At 37.9% G+C, this 17762-nt stretch overlaps 1 protein-coding gene across 1 annotated transcript in view; it reads left to right on the forward strand.

The window, feature by feature from the left end:
* Pan3 (poly(A) specific ribonuclease subunit PAN3) overlaps positions 1-17762 on the forward strand; it is a 124303-nt gene that overhangs the window by 58787 nt on the left and 47754 nt on the right. Inside the window, 1 exon segment of the mRNA XM_027413693.2 lies at positions 377-524. Within this exon segment, the coding sequence (XP_027269494.2) occupies positions 377-524 (148 nt within the window).

The raw sequence follows: 17762 nt of genomic DNA on the forward strand, positions 1-17762 counted from the left end.
GATTAATTTAGAAAGAAAGGCAGTTTGATCTTTATCCTGGGAAGCAGTTTAAACATACAAGTTTGAACGTTGTTGCTCAGTTTTGAGGTAGCCTCAACCTCCACTTCTCAAAAATTCTAAGAATGATTTAGAAATGATGCATGCACATTTTACATTTTATGGAGGTTAAAATTCTTCACGTGAGAAAGTTTACCTTGGAGTTAATTATCCAATTTCCACTAAGGAAGTTATTTATACTATACTAAAATACAGAAACTAAAAGGCTTAAATCCTAAAAGATTTTAGTGAATGAACACTCAAGAGTAATACCTAGTAGGGTCAAATGTCTTTTGGGGGCCTAAAGTGTGTTAACTTCCTATATTTGATTTTCAAATAGACACCAAATCCTACTGCAAGCGAGTTTATACCTAAAGGAGGATCAACCTCCAGGCTGAGTAACGTGTCCCAGTCAAATATGTCTGCCTTCTCTCAAGTTTTCTCTCACCCATCCATGGGAAGTCCTGCTACTGCTGGATTAGCACCAGGTAAGTTGAGTAACTTTCCAGTGAGTTTCAGGTATCAAATCTTGTAAGCATTGTGGTTTTTTTTTTTTTTTTTTTAATTTATTAGAATGAAATTGTATACTTGAATGATTCACTCTGCAACAAAGAGCATCTGTCTTAGCCTCTCAGCCTGGAGTCACTCAGAACTGGAATAACAAGCTTGTGTTACCAGGCAGGGGGTTATCAGCCCTGCCCCCTCCTCTCTTGCTTTCCCCACTCTTGCCCACCACTTACTCTCTTGCCACCTCTCTCCTTCCATTTGGTTCCTTCCCATGGCTTCTCCTGTGGGTATTTCCAGTTAGTAAACATTTTCAGCCCTGGAAAACAGTGTCAGAACTGAATGTCTGTTAGTGTAAAAGTGCATATAAGTGATGTAGTATTAGGAGTTTTCTCCCATGAGGTGGGTTCACAATTTTTACAAAAGCATAGTCAGGTGTTCTAGAGCATGTCTGTGCTTCTGTATAGCTTCATAAATTGCTGTTATGTGTTGATAAAGAATCAACAATAATGAGCTCCATAAGCCAATCGAAAAACATGGGTTTGCTTAGTTAGTTAATGCCTTATATCAGTAGTAAATACTGTAACATAGTTGTTAAGACTACTTGGGGTTGCCATTTTAAGGAATGCGGGTTTTCCGCATACTACAGCTTCATTACTCTGCCCCCTGCAAAGGCCTTTTTAAATGAGGAGGTGAGAATATTACAGGGTATTTAAATTTTAAAGCATTTAGCTTAGAAACATCCATAACCACTTTGTGGTTTTGAAGCTTTCTAGTAACTTGTAAGAGCTGTTTTAGAGGTTCCATATTTGAATAGCATGGTGCAGGCATGTCTGAGCCACAGCCCCACACAGAGTCTCACACTTACTTAAAGCATGGTGATTTTTTTCCATTTGTAACCCTTTAGCAGTTTAGCATGAGCTTTGTGGATGACATCTTGTTGCAGTGTCAAAAGGTTGGACCAGTACCTCTAGGATGAATTAGTTTTAGCTTAATTAAACTGATAAGTTGCGTATTCTCTTGCACAGCTAATTGTTAGAATGGTCACTCTTCCTCCTATTAATGACAAATAGTACCATCCTCTGGTACTACTGGAAGTAGGTCTGTATCCTATCAAGTAAAGTCGTGAACTGTAACAGCCATTGTGTCAGGGGTGTTCATTGGGATGCCAGCTGTCTGAGCTTAGAAACTGGGATGATGAGCGGTGCACTTAACACTTTCCTTCTCCTACCACTGTGTTAATGACTTAACTCTTGACATGAGAAAAGAAAAACTGAATTGTGCTTTTCTTTCAGAACACTGTTTTTAAAACCCTTCTTTGCCTTCCATTATTTTTTTCCCCCCATAAATTTTCAAGGCTTGGTAAAAGTGTCTTTTTGGTTATAACCCAGCATCTGTAGTCTTAGTTGTGTACACATTGAACTACGAGCATGAGCCACAGTTCTAAGTGTTCTAGGTTGTAGTATATGAATTTAAGGAATGAAAATTAGTTTGGGCTTTGATGTCTTTCAGAACCCCTGCAATTATATTCTTGTATTTTATTTACAAGTAGGCCTTTTCCTCTGGACATGGATTTTTATTAAGTTAATTTCTTAATTTCTGAAATCAAGGTCACTAGTTTACACCTTTCTCAGAAGTGACTTCTCAAGCACAATATAGTCAAAATACTGTTAAGAGTAGTGTGGTCTAGAGATGGTTCTGATGACCTTGTCTTATCTCAACTCATTTTTAAAAATGAAATTTTGAATGTGCTAAGTTGTGAAATGATAGTTTAATGCTTTTGTGCCACAGAAATAATTTTATCATTTAAACTGTTTGCTAACTTTTTTTAATCACAATTTTTCTCAATAGTGTTTTGGTTTTATAATAGACTTAATAAGCTAAGGATTAGTATACTTTATTAGCTATTAACAAATTGACAGAACCACAGCATGTTTAAAAGTGATTTTAAGAGTGAGTAATAGAAACAACATACATTTCTGGGTAGCATTTTTTATTTTCATGTGGTGTGGCATGTGTGGGTGTGATTCAGGGACTGAACACTTCTTGTTCTGCTTAATGAGAGAATTCTTGAGGTTGAAAAGATGGTTATTAACATATAAATAAAAAAAAAAAAGCCAGGGCTGGAGAGATGGCTCAGCGGTTAAGAGCACTGGCTGCTCTTCCAGAGGATCTGAGTTCAATTCCCAGCAACCACATGGTGGCTCACAACCATCCATAATGGGATCTTGTGCCCTCTTCTGGCCTGCAGGGACACATGCAGACAGAACATTGTATATGTAATAAATAAATCTTTGAAGAAAAGAAAAAGCCATAGAGTGTCTTCAGCATTTTCAAGTGTCCATCCCTTCAGACTTTTGGATTGACCAGTTACTGTATGTATCTTACTGTAAATTGTTGACCAGTCAGTATTATGGTAAATTTTATATGGTTGATATAAAGAAGAGTAATTACTATGCTAAGCACTATTAGTGATACGCATTTATTAACAATTTTATTTTAGGTTTTTGTTTGCTTGTTTTTACATTATGAGGGTCAAACACAAGGCCTCATATGTTCTAGGCAAGTATTCTGTCATTCAGCTACACACTTTCTCTGCTCTTCCCATAAACTGAAAGAAATAGGTAACTACTTTTCTGAGGAAGTGACCAGTTGTTTATTGCATCTTCCTGGAAGTGGTGGTGCCAGATGATGAACTGAACTGCTAATGTTGTTGTTCTGTCTTGGAGAAGTGTAGGAGAGAAGCAAAGGGGAAGAAGGCATGGGGACAGGAATTGATTCATCATTCTCACTCATTTGAAACATTTTTAAAATGTGGACATTACAAACATCTTTATGATTTTTGAAGGGTTTTGGTCATAAGATCACTTCCAGCTTGAGAAAGTTCTGTGTTAAAAATAAAGTTCTGTGGTTCATTAGGTCTGTGGTGTTTTCTGTTAGACTTGAAGAAGGGGAGAGTTTTAATTCTACTAAATTGTAATGCGTTTGGCTTGTTTAGCAATCTAATACTGGCATCTGAGTAGATGGAAACAACTTTTTTTTCCATCTCGTCCACAGGGGGCATTTCTGACAAGTTGTTGTGAAATGTCTTGAGTTGCTTGAAGTGATACAGACTGTATAGCTCAGCTCAAGTGTCAGTGGACTGGAAGAAAACAAATGCTTGTTATGTTGAACTGTGTTGTACTTGGCTGTCACTTATCCACTGCTGCTAGCTCTTTCTCCTTTGTCAGATGCTCTTAAAATGTTTTCCACATAGTTTTAATTATCCTCTTTACATTAGCTCCTATATGCATATATCAATAAAACTGATCTGTTCTAAGACGGAAAGGTAAGAGGGAGGGCAAACCAAGAAAAATAATTAAATCGACAAAATGTATAGGTTGAAAAATACCTCCGATAAATTGAAAACATGAGAGCAGTGTTGTAAAATGAAATCCATAGCTATGTCTGCCACTACCCAGGCAAAGAAATCTGCAGCTGAAATTAACTAACAGCAAGCACCTGATATCCAAACTCATACTTAAAATCACACTGTCTTAAGCTGTGTGAGTCAGCCAGAGGCTACCACTGTAAGTGAAGGATGTGATGTTGCAAGTCATAAAAGATTTATGGGTTCTTAGACATGATCATGGTGAGAAGGATTGCACTCTAAACACATTTTCTTTATTATTTTTCAAGTCTACCCTAAAATAGATTTTGTGAGATTAAGTAATTCAACCACAAATTTATTTTGACATTTTAGTTTGAATTGATTTATCTGAATTGTTTTTATATTTCTATTAATATGATTCATGATTAAACTATTACAGTTATTTCAGATGTTAATCTAGATTTCCAAAGATTATTACAAATTTCATATTCTTAAGAAAGGACCAGGCTATTTTTTTAATCTAGCACAAATTTAAGTATTTGCCATTCTTAATAATGCTTACTCAATAAAACTTCATTTTTGTATTGGGAAGTAATTTTTTACTTAATTGGTGCATATTTCTTGAATACATTAAATTTTAGTGATTCAATAAATATCTTCGAAGAACTTTTAAGAATTAATGTTCAGTTTATATAATTAAATAAGTCAAGCAAAAATGAATCTCAAGACAGTTTAACAGCATTAGAACTAAAGTCTGTTTGAGGTACTACAATTTCTGTAAGCAGCTTCAAAGTGTTATTGTAAGTGATATTTTAAAGTTGCATGCGTCCATCTTTCTGTAACTGCTTTGTTTTTCAGGTATATTCTGCATAATCTTTCAAGGTTCTCTAGTTTGAGAATTACTTTATTAAAATAACAAATTTAAGAAGTTAACAGTTATTTCACTGTGAAGATCAGGGCCTTCAGCGCTTTTGAGCAAAGGAGCATTTTGTTGCCCTTTAATGTTGAGCTTGTTCAAGAAGGGGCTGCCACATGTGTGCATGTGCAGACACAAACTGTGGTGCCCAGGGAAGGTTGCTGGCAGTGGAACTCTAGACCATTCCCAAGTTGAGGATGCCACCTGGCTGTATTCCTTGTCCCACTTGGGAATTTCAGGAAACTGAGGCAAGACGTTTTTGGCGCAGAGGGGGATGTGGCTGCGGCAGCTGGCTTGGAGACATGTCAGGTAAGGCTGAAATAGCTATTAGATATGACTCTGTGGCCGGGGAATTCCTGGTTAATCTGCCTGTTAGACTTGAGAGTTCCAGTTGTGGGTTTCCTGTGTGTATTGTATTATGTTGGCTGCCTTGTCCCTGATCTGAAGGGGGATTGGGTGGGAAGGGGTAGACTACCTTCAATGATAGGTGGCAGATTCAGTGACCTACATCTGTAGCAAAGGTTCCTGCAGTTCTTGGATAAGATTGTACTGTTGATATTGACTATGACTTGATACATTTCAAACATGGACAGCTCTACTAAAGTAGTCCTATGGTTTTCCATATACTTTGAAATCTGAAATGTCCTTGTTTAGCGACATTTAAGGGGCAGAAAACAATTACAGAAGTAAAGACTGTGAAGAGGAATAGCAAAAACAGAGTTTTGATTCTTGCATTAGATTTAAAAAGGATTTTAATGGCTTATGAGCTTCTTTGCCATACTTTGTGTGGAAGTAAAATTGCAACCAGTGCAAGAGAGTGAGCTGTATGAGTGCACTGTACTAGTTCTGTGCTAAGATAAGAGGCAGAGAGAGCATGTTTACAAATGCCTAGAGCATTTGTGAGTCTTAGGTGAGTGGACAGAGCTAGAAGTCATTCCTTCTCCCCGGTTCAAATCAAGTTGGTTTAGAGCTCCAGGATCATTTCTTGTAACTTTTCAGCTTTCTGTCTCTAGTGCTTTGTAGGCATGCAGTGAAGAGGGAGTTCGGTGAGTACATTCACTGTGCTGTGATTACCTGTGTAGTTAGGAGCAGGCTGTATTCTGTAGGGATGGGCTGGATGGTTGCAGCACTTTCTGTTCAATTAACACTTGAATTTTAGCTTGATTATTAAAGTTATTTTTGTTACTTTCTTTTAGATGTATGTAGTACTTTAGAGGATAGGGCATATGCAGAGGGTCTTAGTGAAAGGAGAATTACAGACTTAGCCCTTCTTGTCCCTAGTACAGATAAACGTTCAGTGAAGAGTCTTAACAAAATGTCTGGTGTGGGTTGAAGGGTTATGCTAAGAATTTAGTTCTGGGTTATTTGCTCATGAATCTCTTATTTATTGACATTGCTGATTTTTCCCCCTACAATTTCATAACTTTCCCACATTTAGAGTAATGATTCTGTAACTAGTAACTAGTAGTGATCACTTATTAGGGGTGGGGCAGTGTGCCAGCTGTATAGCTTAGTGTGGTGGTGATGATGCTTTTAGTCCCTAACTGCTTCCCAGAGTGGGCAATAGTGTGGGTTAAGCTGCAGAAGTAGATCTCCAATTGCAGAGGCTATATAGAACAGAAGTGCATTTCCTGATTATAGCATAGTTGAGGGCAGGTGTTCAGATTTCTTCTCAGCATCTCTTTAGTCAGCCAGAAGCTGCCAAAATAGAAGAGCATGAGTGGGAAGTCTGGGAATTCCTTCCATGGCATTTCCCCATAGTCAGGATCTATACTATTTTAAATAGTTTGAGACATTACTTACATATTTTGAGCCTGTATTTTAATTTTTTAACTCCTATCCTTTTTGGCCTATAAAATGGTATCAAAGCAGCTACAGTAAGCACCGTTAAGTGAACCGAGAGGGGAAAAAATGGTTCTTTTGATCCTCAAAATTAATATAGTAGCCAACACCTCTCGTGCCCATTTTAACCATTAAATTTTTTATATTAGTATACAAGATAATGCATTAAAGTCATTACTTTTTCTACCCAGTCTCTGCCCTTCTGGTCACCATGTTTCTGCTTTAAAATCTAGATTCTGCCTGAGAGAGAAAACATGGATACCAGTCTTTGTGAGTCTGGTTTATTGCATGTGTGTCTTGCTGTATGGACACGCCCATTTTCTTCATGCAGTGGAGGGGATCTCATGCTGAAGCAGGCAGCCCACACCGTTACAGTGTTTGGTTGAAATAATCCAAATGCTGTGGCTTAACAGATTGCTACCAGTCAAGAGACTACAGAAGATCTTGTCACCTCAGGTCTTTGGTCAATTTTGGGGACACACAGGTCACTTTTCTGTTTCCTTCAAATATTAGAGACTAATGAAAGTTAACCATCATAGACCAGTGAGCAAGGTGGATGAGTTATTCATAATTTTAGGGGTTTAATTTCTGTGTTTTATATGCCATCAACATTCTACATGTGAAGATTGAATTAATGACAACTAGTCTGGAAATTGTGCTACTTATAATGGCCAGGCTGAGATTAGGTCAAAGTGAAGGTCACTGTAAGAAGGCAAGTAATCACGGGCATAGTCTCCACTGCATATTACTGAAAAAAACTTTTTTCAGTTTGTACTGAGTGGACACTGTGGGAGGAAGCTTTAGGTTTTTTAATTAGTTTATGAATTCATATTTGGGTGTTTCTGATACTAATGCCCACATATCTTCTACAAGAGATGCAAATTCAACCAAAGTGCAGCAAAGTATGGTTACATAAACCAGTTCTAAAAACCATCTTGTTATTCACAAGAAAATCAGACATAGATTAAGTTGCATTTTGGCCAGATTCCCATGCCTTCTGTGAACTTTAAAAAAAAAATTCTTTTTTGGAAAAGTTAACAAAGCTTTGTGGAAGTGAGTGGAAACAAATGTCACTTTTTATATAATGAAGAGAAATAAATAGTTGTAATTAATCAATGTGAAACATTTAAAGTTTTTTATTTTCTCCCAGATGTCTTTCACATCTTGCTGTGAAGAGACACCATGACCATGACAACTCTTATAAAAAGGAAAACGTTTAATTGGGTCTGGCTTACAGTTTCAGAGGTTTATTCCATTATTGTCATACCGGTATGCAGACAGACATGGTGCTGGAGAAGGAGCTGAGAGTTCTACATCTTGATCACAGGCAACAGAAAGTGAACTGCCACACTAGGCCTAGCTTGAGTATATGAGACTGAAAGTCCACCCCCATGGTGACACACGTCCTTCAACAAGGCCACACCTCCTAATAGTGCCACTCCCTGTGGGCCAAGCGTTTAAACACAGGGGGGTAATTCCCATTCAAATCACTACACACCCTCTCCTCATCTTTCTCATTTCCCCCAAAGCCACAAGGATCTTGCTATATATTACCCAGGCTCGCCTCAGACTTAAGGCAGTCCTCCTGTTGCCTCCCCGAAAGTGTTGGCATTGTAAGCGTGTATCATCACACTTAGCATGTAAATAAACTATCTTCATGATCTCATTTCATGCTTTTTAGTTCTCTGTTTACTGATTAATTGAAACTGTTCATTTGGCTAACAAAGGATTGCAAAAAAAGAGAGTTTAATCAGATACCACAAAACCCAAAAAGCCTTGGATCCAGTTTTATTCTGCAATGAATCTAGATTTGGAGTGCCTAGAATTAGAAAATTAGTTTGTTACATTTTGTAAAAAGTTATCTCAGGGCTGGCAAGATGGCTCAGTAGGTAAAGGTGCCTGCTGCCAAACTGTATAACCTTAATCTGTTCCCTGGGACTGACATTGTGGAGGGACAGAAAACTGCCGTAATTACCTCTGACCCCTACTTGTGCACTTAGAGTATACCCATACTCTACTCACAGGCCTTTTCTTAATAATAATAAATCTCCATTTGAATTAAAATGCTGTTCAAGGGTAGAGTTTTATGTCTGTTTGCTATGTACACGCCTCTATGATTTGCGTGCTTATATTGTAGTTTTAAACTCTGTTAGGTACTTTGTACACTACCTGCCACCACCAGCTTGTTTGTCTCCACCACCCAGAGGAGTGAACCTAGGGCCTGCATTCTGCCAGGTAAAATGCTTTACCACTGAGTTCCATCCTCACTTGCCACTTACATTTAAAAATTGGTTCTGCACTAGGTTTGGTGAGACATGCTTGTAAGCTCAATACTTAGGAGGCTAATGCAGGAGGATTACCAGTTCCAGTCTAGCACTAACTAGCATTTTAGTTATGTATTTTGTTCTCTTCTGGACAGTATAAGTTTTGGGGATTTTTCTCAAGTGCATTGTTTCCTGTTATACCTTCATTCTTGGGATTGTAATTTTATTTCTCCCGTAAATGAGAAATATTCTGTAGTAGCATATTATTATTATTATTATTATTATTATTATTATTATTATTTACATTGCAGATTTTGTATTTGAACTTTTTGGGTTTTTTTGAGACAATTGTTTTTGTGTGTAACAGCTCTAGTTATCCTGGAAATTGCTTCGAAAACCAGGCTGGCATTGAACTCACAGAGATCAACCTATTTGTCCTGTGTTGGGATTAAAGGTGTGCTGACCATGCTCGTATTTTGAACTTTTTATCTGATTCTTGAACAAAATGAAGAACCATCTCAGGATGTTATAAAATCAAGATCTCCCAAGCAGACATTTTCTTTCTGAAATCTACCTAATCTGTTGTGAGAGCTCTGAGTTTTCTTTGTTTCTATGAAAAGAAAACTTTTACAGTATAAAAGCTTTTGTGTCTGGGCTGGAGTTTGGACTCTTTACAATGCGAGTAGCTGAGTTTGGACCCCCAGCACTCACTTAAAACCTGGGCATGATGTCATGCCTCTGTAATCCCAGTTCTGGGAGGCAGGAAAAGGAGGATCCCCAGGGGCTTGCTGCCCAGTTGGTCCAGCCAGTGGAGAGTCCCACATTCAGTAGGAGTCCTGTCTCTAGCTTCCATGTGTCTGTGCATGGGTATACTCATCATATACACATATGCATATGTCCTCCCAGACCACCACAAAGTAAGGAAAACACTTTGTGTCATGAAAAATGATTTATGCCATAAAAATTTGGGTTTATGATTTTAAATAAAATGAGTTATTAAAATAAATATCAGCACTTTCTCAATATTTTAAATGTTGAAAAGTTTGGGTAGTTAAAGTTAGGTCAAGGGACTTTTGCTTCTCATATGTAACTACAGAAAATGGTTTTGTATTCATGAGAGAGAATATTATAGTAGGGGGAGTTTTCTGTAAAAGCTTTTAAGTACATGTTTGCACTGGTAGTATATACTAAAGTCAGTGGGGAGATTGTCCCCCACCAAAAGAGAGGAGAGTTTGTTTTATATGTATTTATGTAAAGAATCCTTTTGTCTCCACTTTAAACATGTATTCAGTAAGAAGGTTCTGCTTCAAATCACCAGTGTTAGAAAAACCTGATTTAAATTTTAGGAAAATTAGCATGGTTCTAATCTTTTAGCAGTTTACCAAGGAGCAGCATATCAACATTTCCCCAGGTTTTTGTTGTTGTTGTTGTTTGATTTTTTTTTTTTTTTTTTTGGTACATTTCTTCCTGGATATGGTGGCACATGACTGTAATCCTAGCCTTCAGAAGGCTGGGGTAGGTTTGTGATTTCCAGGCTAACTCTTGGGTAGTAGTGAGTGAAACACTGTTTCTAAAAGCAAACAAGTAAACAAAAACTAGTACATTCTTGACTGGGAGCCACTCTAATCTTAATCCAGTTTTTTGTAGGGCTGTGGTGGTGCATGCCTTTAAACCCAGCACTTGGGAGGCAGAGACAGAGAAACCCTGTTTCAAAAAAAAAACAAAACAAACAAATCCACTTTCTCAGCATCTTGTTTCTTTCATCTCTTTTACCTTGTCTGTTTTAGAAAGGCTTTCAGGCAATTCTGTGGTCGGTACTGATTAAGAGCCAGGACTTTAGCATAGCATGGGTAGCCATGGGGGAGGTGGTCTTCTTTTCCCTTTGCCCCTATGTACTTTCTGTTCCTTATTATAATTACCAGGGAAGGCTACTACATTGACCTAATATGTTCTTGCTTCAGGACTTGGGTGTGATTATTATGAAGTTCTTTTTAATGTGAATGTGTAATTTATGTAATTTTATAAAAATTGTAGTTAGCAAAGTTACTAAACTGGTTCATGTTTCAGCACCAGTATCCTCTTTCAGGAGGTTAGCAATGTAAAAATCTCTGTTTCCTGTGAAGGATGTGTTCTAATTTGTCTTGTACCTCAGTTTATTTAGAAGTTCCAATTCTTACTTTCCATTTCATTTCCCGAGTTACAGCCTCTTGTCTGACCTTTTAAACAGTTGATATCACTCTTGGAGAAATGCTTGAGCAAGAAACTTGCAATTTTTTTTCTTGCCTTTTTCATGTTGTATCTGTAGTAATCTTGTCTATCTGTTCAGCCTTCAATCAAAATGATTTACTTCTGCATAATTTTTAAAGATTTATTTATTTATTTATCATGTATGCAGTGCGTGCCAGAAGAGGACACCAGATCACATTACAGATGGTGTGTGCCACCATGTGGTTGCTGGGAATTGAACTCAGAACCTCTGGAAAAACAGTCAGTGCTCTTAACCCCTGAGCCATCTCTCCAGCCCCGCTTCCGCATATTTTTATACCAAGCCATTGTGTCTCCTTTTGTGCTTTGTTGCAGCATTTGGATTGGTTTGCCTTTGCAGTTGGCTTTCCTTATACTAGCCAAAGTGATAGTCAAATTATGGCTTTCTATTTGTCATTAGAGTAAAGCAACACCCCCTATACTAGTCTACTCAGTCTGTGTGCTGGTTGTCCCTAATCTCACCCTGCCATTCTTACTCTGTTGCACCTAGTTAGGCTATGAGTACCTTCAATTATGTCTAGTTCCTAGGCATATGTTCTCTGCAGAGCTCCGCTTGCTCTTCCTGTGGTGTGGCTCCTGCCTTCTCTTTTCTAGAACTCAACTCAGATGGCACACTTTGAAGAAAACCTTAGACTAACATTTCCCACCATTATATTTGATCATGCTACACTGCTTATTTCCGTTTTAGAACTGTTTAAAGTTTTATTTTTGTTTCATTTTTTTATTTAAATTTGAATGGGGAAATCTTTTAATACTATTGGAGCATATAACCTCCCTTTGGACAGGATCCTCCTAAAATTTTTTAAAATTAAAATATTTGAAAATATAAAGTATAACAGCATGTCCAGTTTCCTACTCTATAGCTGGTTAGTCAACACGAGCATAAAAATATTAGATTATAAATTCCAGAACTAATTGATAAATTCTGAACTCTCTACCATTCTGAATGGTAAAATGAAATGTGCCTTCATCTTGCTGTGTTCCATCAGTTTTCTGTCCAGCATATCCCTTTATATAATACTACCTGTGCATCTGTCACTTAGAAATGCCTGTCAGTGTGAATATTTAATGTGTTCAAGTAACACCTAATATACTTCATAATGACCCCAGTGTACAAGCTTTGACTTGTGCCAATGAGAGACTGGAAGAGTTCTCAGTTTAATGAACAAATGATGGAATTGATAAAGAGCTAGAGTAGGAATGAACATTGTGCTTGGGACGCTGTGAAGGAAGAACAATTCAGGATCACTCTGCTGTCTGAATAAGTGCATAGTGTGTGCTTCTTAAAACCTCAGAGCTGCCCCTGGTCTGGTATCTACTAGTAATGTCCAGGAAGGAGCCTCTGAGGGTCACTTTCTTTTCTGAAAAACTCAGCTCAGTCTCCTGAAGTCTACTCCAAGTGGGCTTGCTGTCTGACATATTTGAACCTGGTAATCTTTCCCAAACTCCGCTGTGCTTATCATTGTTCTGCTGCTGGAAGGATGCTTGGTATGCCTGATAGACCGGACTGGAGTTTGATAGACCAGGAAGTAAAGAATCACTGTTGCAATCTGTCTTCTCTAATCTCCATGCCACATGCACACAAACAGTAAATATGTTAATTTTTTTAAATCTTGGAAATAATTCTTGTTTATTGAGTTCTTGCCTGCTTTTCCTTGATCAAGGTTAAATGCCTTTTTTCCTCAACACCATTTCTATTTCTCTCAGTCCTCATTAATGTTTTTCACTTACATGCTTTTATATTGTTGAGTCTTTCATCAGACTTTTATAGTTAGTATCTACATGTTTGGCATGTGCATTTCATCCTCTAAAGTTAAATGCTTCTGGAGACTATTTGCCATTTACTCTGTTATTGTGATCACACACAGGCCTTCAGTAACATTAAGTCTCATTCATTGTCTGTTCTGCCTTGAAAGTTCCAGGGGGCTTTCAAGTGTAGGGACCATAGTCACCTTTGATGACTGTGGTGAAGCTTGAAGGCTTTCCTCTCCCCATCTGAGATATAGCTCTGAAACCTCAGATTGGAAGCATTCCCATTTATGTATATTTATAGAATTCTTCTCTTGACACAGCCCTTTAATTGTAGAAGGGAAGAGTGCAAAATGTCAGAAAAATTGAAGGTGAATTTTACCTGATTTATATAAGGATGTATAGGTAATAAAGTTTCATGGAAAAGAAGATATTTGAGATGAGTTTTAGAGGATGGGTAAGGTTTGTTTCTGTTTAAACACAGATGAGCTGGACATTGTGTCACGTGTCTTTAACTCTAACACTTGAGAGGCAAAGGCAGGCAGAGTTCTGAGTTGGAACCAGCTTGGTCTCCAGAGCAAATTCTAGGATAGCCAGGGTTACACAGAAACCCCATCTGAAAACACTGCCACCAACAATAACAACAAAAACACCCCCCCCAAAATAATCGCAACCAAACAAAAGAACTCACTCAATTGAGAGCCTGTTTTAAAAGTTTAAAATGTATTATCCAGTCAGTAAACTTTCAACAACAGCAACAAAAAAGTCTGAGTTACACCAAGACTTGAACAGATGGGAAGAAAATCCTGCTTCAGACATTGTTGTGAGCCCTAGGCTAGGCTTGGAGTAGAATTCTCTCCTTGGGACAGCCTTTAACTCTTAATTGCTGGTTATGAACAGCTCAAGTTCCTAGGAATACCCAAGATAGAGCAGAGTCTTTTCTATGTTTCTTCTTTTTTTTCTTACTGCTGTTTACCTTCATTTTGCACATTCATATTTTGTTAATACTTCATCAGCTAAATCCCAGCCAGCCACTGTTGAGTTCATATGGATAGTTCTTTTTGACAGTACCCACGCTTTTCTTTTTAATTTATCTTTCAAAATGGTTTTTTAAGATGATGTGGAAAGCAAAAAATTATCTGGCTTTGGGGCTGTCCTGGAAATAGCTCCTGTAGACCAGGCTGGTCACAAGCTCAAAGAGATCTGCCTCTGCCTCGCTAGTGCTGGGATTAAAGGTGTGCACCACCACCGCCCAGCTGATCACCTCTCTTTTATATTTTTAACAGTTTTCCCATTAATTCTTCAAAGTTGGACACATTGTATTTGAAACCGTCAATGTTCCAAAACTGTGAGAACTGGTAGGAGAGTTAAGAAGGGAGCTTTGAGCACCTGTATCAGGAGATGGTAGCAAAGTCTTGGACTGTCCTTCTGCCTTTTGGGGACCTGTAAATCGGGATTATACTTAGGGCTCAGAGTGGTGATTTTCTAGTAGAGTGTAGAGCTCTCATGAAGTCTGTACATAGCCTCTGGATCTGAATTAGAGAGAACTGGCATGTACAGGGTCAAATTATTACACTGCCTCACAGAGTACTTAGGGTGAGGTTGTTTGTTAAATAGTAGCTTGAAATTGTGAGTGAGAAGTAACATTTGCTCTGAAATTCCTCCCTCCCCTTTCTGTCTTATGTGCTGATATGAACATCATAGGTCTATGGATGACTTGTGTGCTCATTTATTCTGAGTATGCATATATTTAAATAAAGGTTATTGCTGCGGTTTCACCCTGTAATTATAAGTGTTTATGTTAAGTATGAAGTTGACAGGAGCGAGCCTTTCATTTGTGGCCTGCATAAAAATACCACTGCTCAGCATATCAGTATGTCCAAAAACAAATGCAAACTAATTATGTCCTGTATTTGTTTTGCTGATAAATAGTGGGAAAATAGTTCAAAAATTCAAATTGAACATTGGCAGAGAGCTCTGAAGCATTTACAGAAGCCCATGATTTTTAAGTAGTTTCTGAAAACCACTGGCAAAGAAGGCTTGTTTCCCGGGAGGAAGGACATGACAAACCGTGTTAGGGCACAGGGAGTTTCTCAGATTTTCACGGTAGAGTCCCTCATTTCAATATAGGAATGCTATGAGTGTCTATCTGTCATTTTCCCGAGGGTGGCACGTAATAGATACCATTTATTGCATTTAGGATCTCTTAGCTTCTTTGAAAAAGAAAAGAAAAAGAAAATGCCTAAATGCCAGAAGGCATTGTTCAAATGATTACAACTTTCATGATGCAGTCACCAGTGTATCTTCTGCTACAAATCTGGGGGTTCATCTTAAGACATGGAAATGAGTAAAGTTGTTTTGATTAGGGTATGTTTACATTCTTGATTACTTATGAACACTGATCAAGTTTTTAAAATGAAAACTTAGGGGCTGGAGAGGTGGTTCAAGCAGTTAAGGAAGAGTACTTGCTACTCTTCCAAAGTACCTGAGTTCTATTCCCACCACCCAAGTGGCAGCTCACACTGCTGTAACTTCTCCAGTTTCAGGGAATCTGAAACCTTCTCCTGGCACTAGGCACATACAGGGTGCACAGACATAGGTGCGATCAGCCCCTTCCCCCCCACACATGCACACATAAAATAATAATAAGAAAACGAAAAGTTTCTTTTTTTATTCTGTCTGGTTATTTCAGAGAGATATTTTGGAATTAGCTTGAGCTTTTGGGTTTCTTTACATTTTTGGCTTTGCTTTTTAACAATTTCCTTACTCATAGTAGCATAGTATTGTGACAAACATTACTATTGAAATGGAATGGCTGCCTTGTATCGCTAAGGTTATCCTGAAGCTCAAAGGCTTTACATGTAGACCCCCTTTCCTTAGGCATACCAAAGAAGGCAGCAGGTCGCAGTGTTAGAATTGAGTATGAGTGTTGGTTAACTCTTCTTACATTTCGATGAGAACAGTGAGCTATAGAATGGGAACCTGTGCTTAACGAACACCCCTGAAGCAAAGCTACTCTAGGTGTTCGCACTGTTCTGGAGTGGAGAGGTTAATGCTCTCTACCATAGTATCCTAAAGCAGCCTGTCAAAGATAAACCAAACAACATTGGACCGTTGGAGTACTTACCATTCATTTTATAGTGCCTTCTCTCTGTCAGGAACCAGATGGTTCTGTGTGGTAGCTTTTCTTAGAAATGTTGTTGACTGTTTAACATTCTTGCTTTAACTGACTGAACACTTCTAGATGCCCTTGGCTACTGACTACTTCTGTAGTTGAAAGGAAGTTGAACTCTGTCTCTGTCTATCTCTCTTTCTCTCTCTCCTCTCTCTCTCTTTTTTTTTTTTTTGGACCCAATAAGTATGTCCTTTCCACTTGGGTGTTGAAAGAGCCTATGAGCAGTAGCTGTTCTGATTTTTGTTGGTTGTTTTCTCTAGGGAACAAGCTACCCTCTGAGTCAGCACTGGACTTGAAGATAAATCCTACAATTCATGAAACTGACTGATTCGACTAAAGGATGGATAGTTTGGGCAGCGTTGGACAGCTCTATGAGGGGTCTGTTTGTTTAACTGGAGGGATTGTTGAGTTCAGCAACTTTTAATTCCCCTAATTAAATGAGGGGTTGCTGTTGTGAAAACAGGGTTTGTAAAGGAACCGATTCTGGCAATTAATCAATATATTTATTGACTCTGTTTTCATTTTAATCACAGAACTTCATGGAATAATTCTGTAAAATGAAGAAATTGAAATTTGTATGTCCTGAGCAGTCAGTATAGGGTATTTGTGACTCAAAAATCCAAATTACCCTTTTTTCACACACGGGTTATAAGCTGTCTTGAGTAAACCTTTGGCACTTGGATATTTAATCTTTGCAAGGGAGTATATGCACTCGTGGCTTGAAACTGTAGGGTTAAGTGGAATGTGATTTGATAATTAAATACATTACCAGATCAGTGAATAAGTATTCCAGACTATGGATGATATTTCAATGTGATTTTTAGCGAATGTCAAAAATACTGATAAGGTAATTTTTACCTTAAAACTTGCAGTTTTATGTCAGGAAATTTAAAAGAATTAAGATTAATTATATGTTTAGTTAAATAGATTTTTAAAAAATTTGTACTGAGGGTTTTAAAATGCTACAGAAAGAAATTTTTTTCTCTTTGGTTTTCTAGGCCACAGTACATTTTGTAGAGATATTCTTGGGTTGTCATTTTGAAAGATTGAAAATATGTTGTGGTTAACTTTAATTTTAGTTATGTGAAAGCTAATGTGATTTAAAAATAGGAATCATGGGAATTTGTTTTCAGCCTAGCAAATAGGTAAATTTCTTTTCAATATCTTTCGTTTTTGAGGCTATAAGCTAGAGTCATCACGTCACCTAAGATGGCAGTTTGAAACTTTGGGTCTGCTAGCTGCAGCATGACAATTATTAGGACCAGAAGCATGGCGTTCACTATACTTTAAGACAGTTTTAAGAATTACTTGCAAAACTGAATTTGATTGAACAAAGAAGTTATGAGATGAAGTAACATGTAGTATTCTTCTAGCTTTTCCTTATGAATTCCATTGATACTGTTTGGTGGTAGGGTGATGTTTTTTATACAGTCTGCCTTGTAATTAGATCTGAAGAAAGTGCACCTGTTTGGGTCTGGAGAGAAGGCTCAGCAGTTAGGAGCATTGGCTGGCTACTTTTGCGGAGGACCTGGGTTTGATGAGTCCCAAGTACCCACACAGTAGATTAAAACCTTGTATAACTCCAGTTCAGGGGATCCATGCTGTCTTGTGGCTACCACAGGTGACACATGTATGTCCTGC

The sequence above is a fragment of the Cricetulus griseus genome, chromosome 4 (genome assembly GCF_003668045.3).
Source record: "Cricetulus griseus strain 17A/GY chromosome 4, alternate assembly CriGri-PICRH-1.0, whole genome shotgun sequence".
Classification (NCBI taxonomy): domain Eukaryota; kingdom Metazoa; phylum Chordata; class Mammalia; order Rodentia; family Cricetidae; genus Cricetulus; species Cricetulus griseus.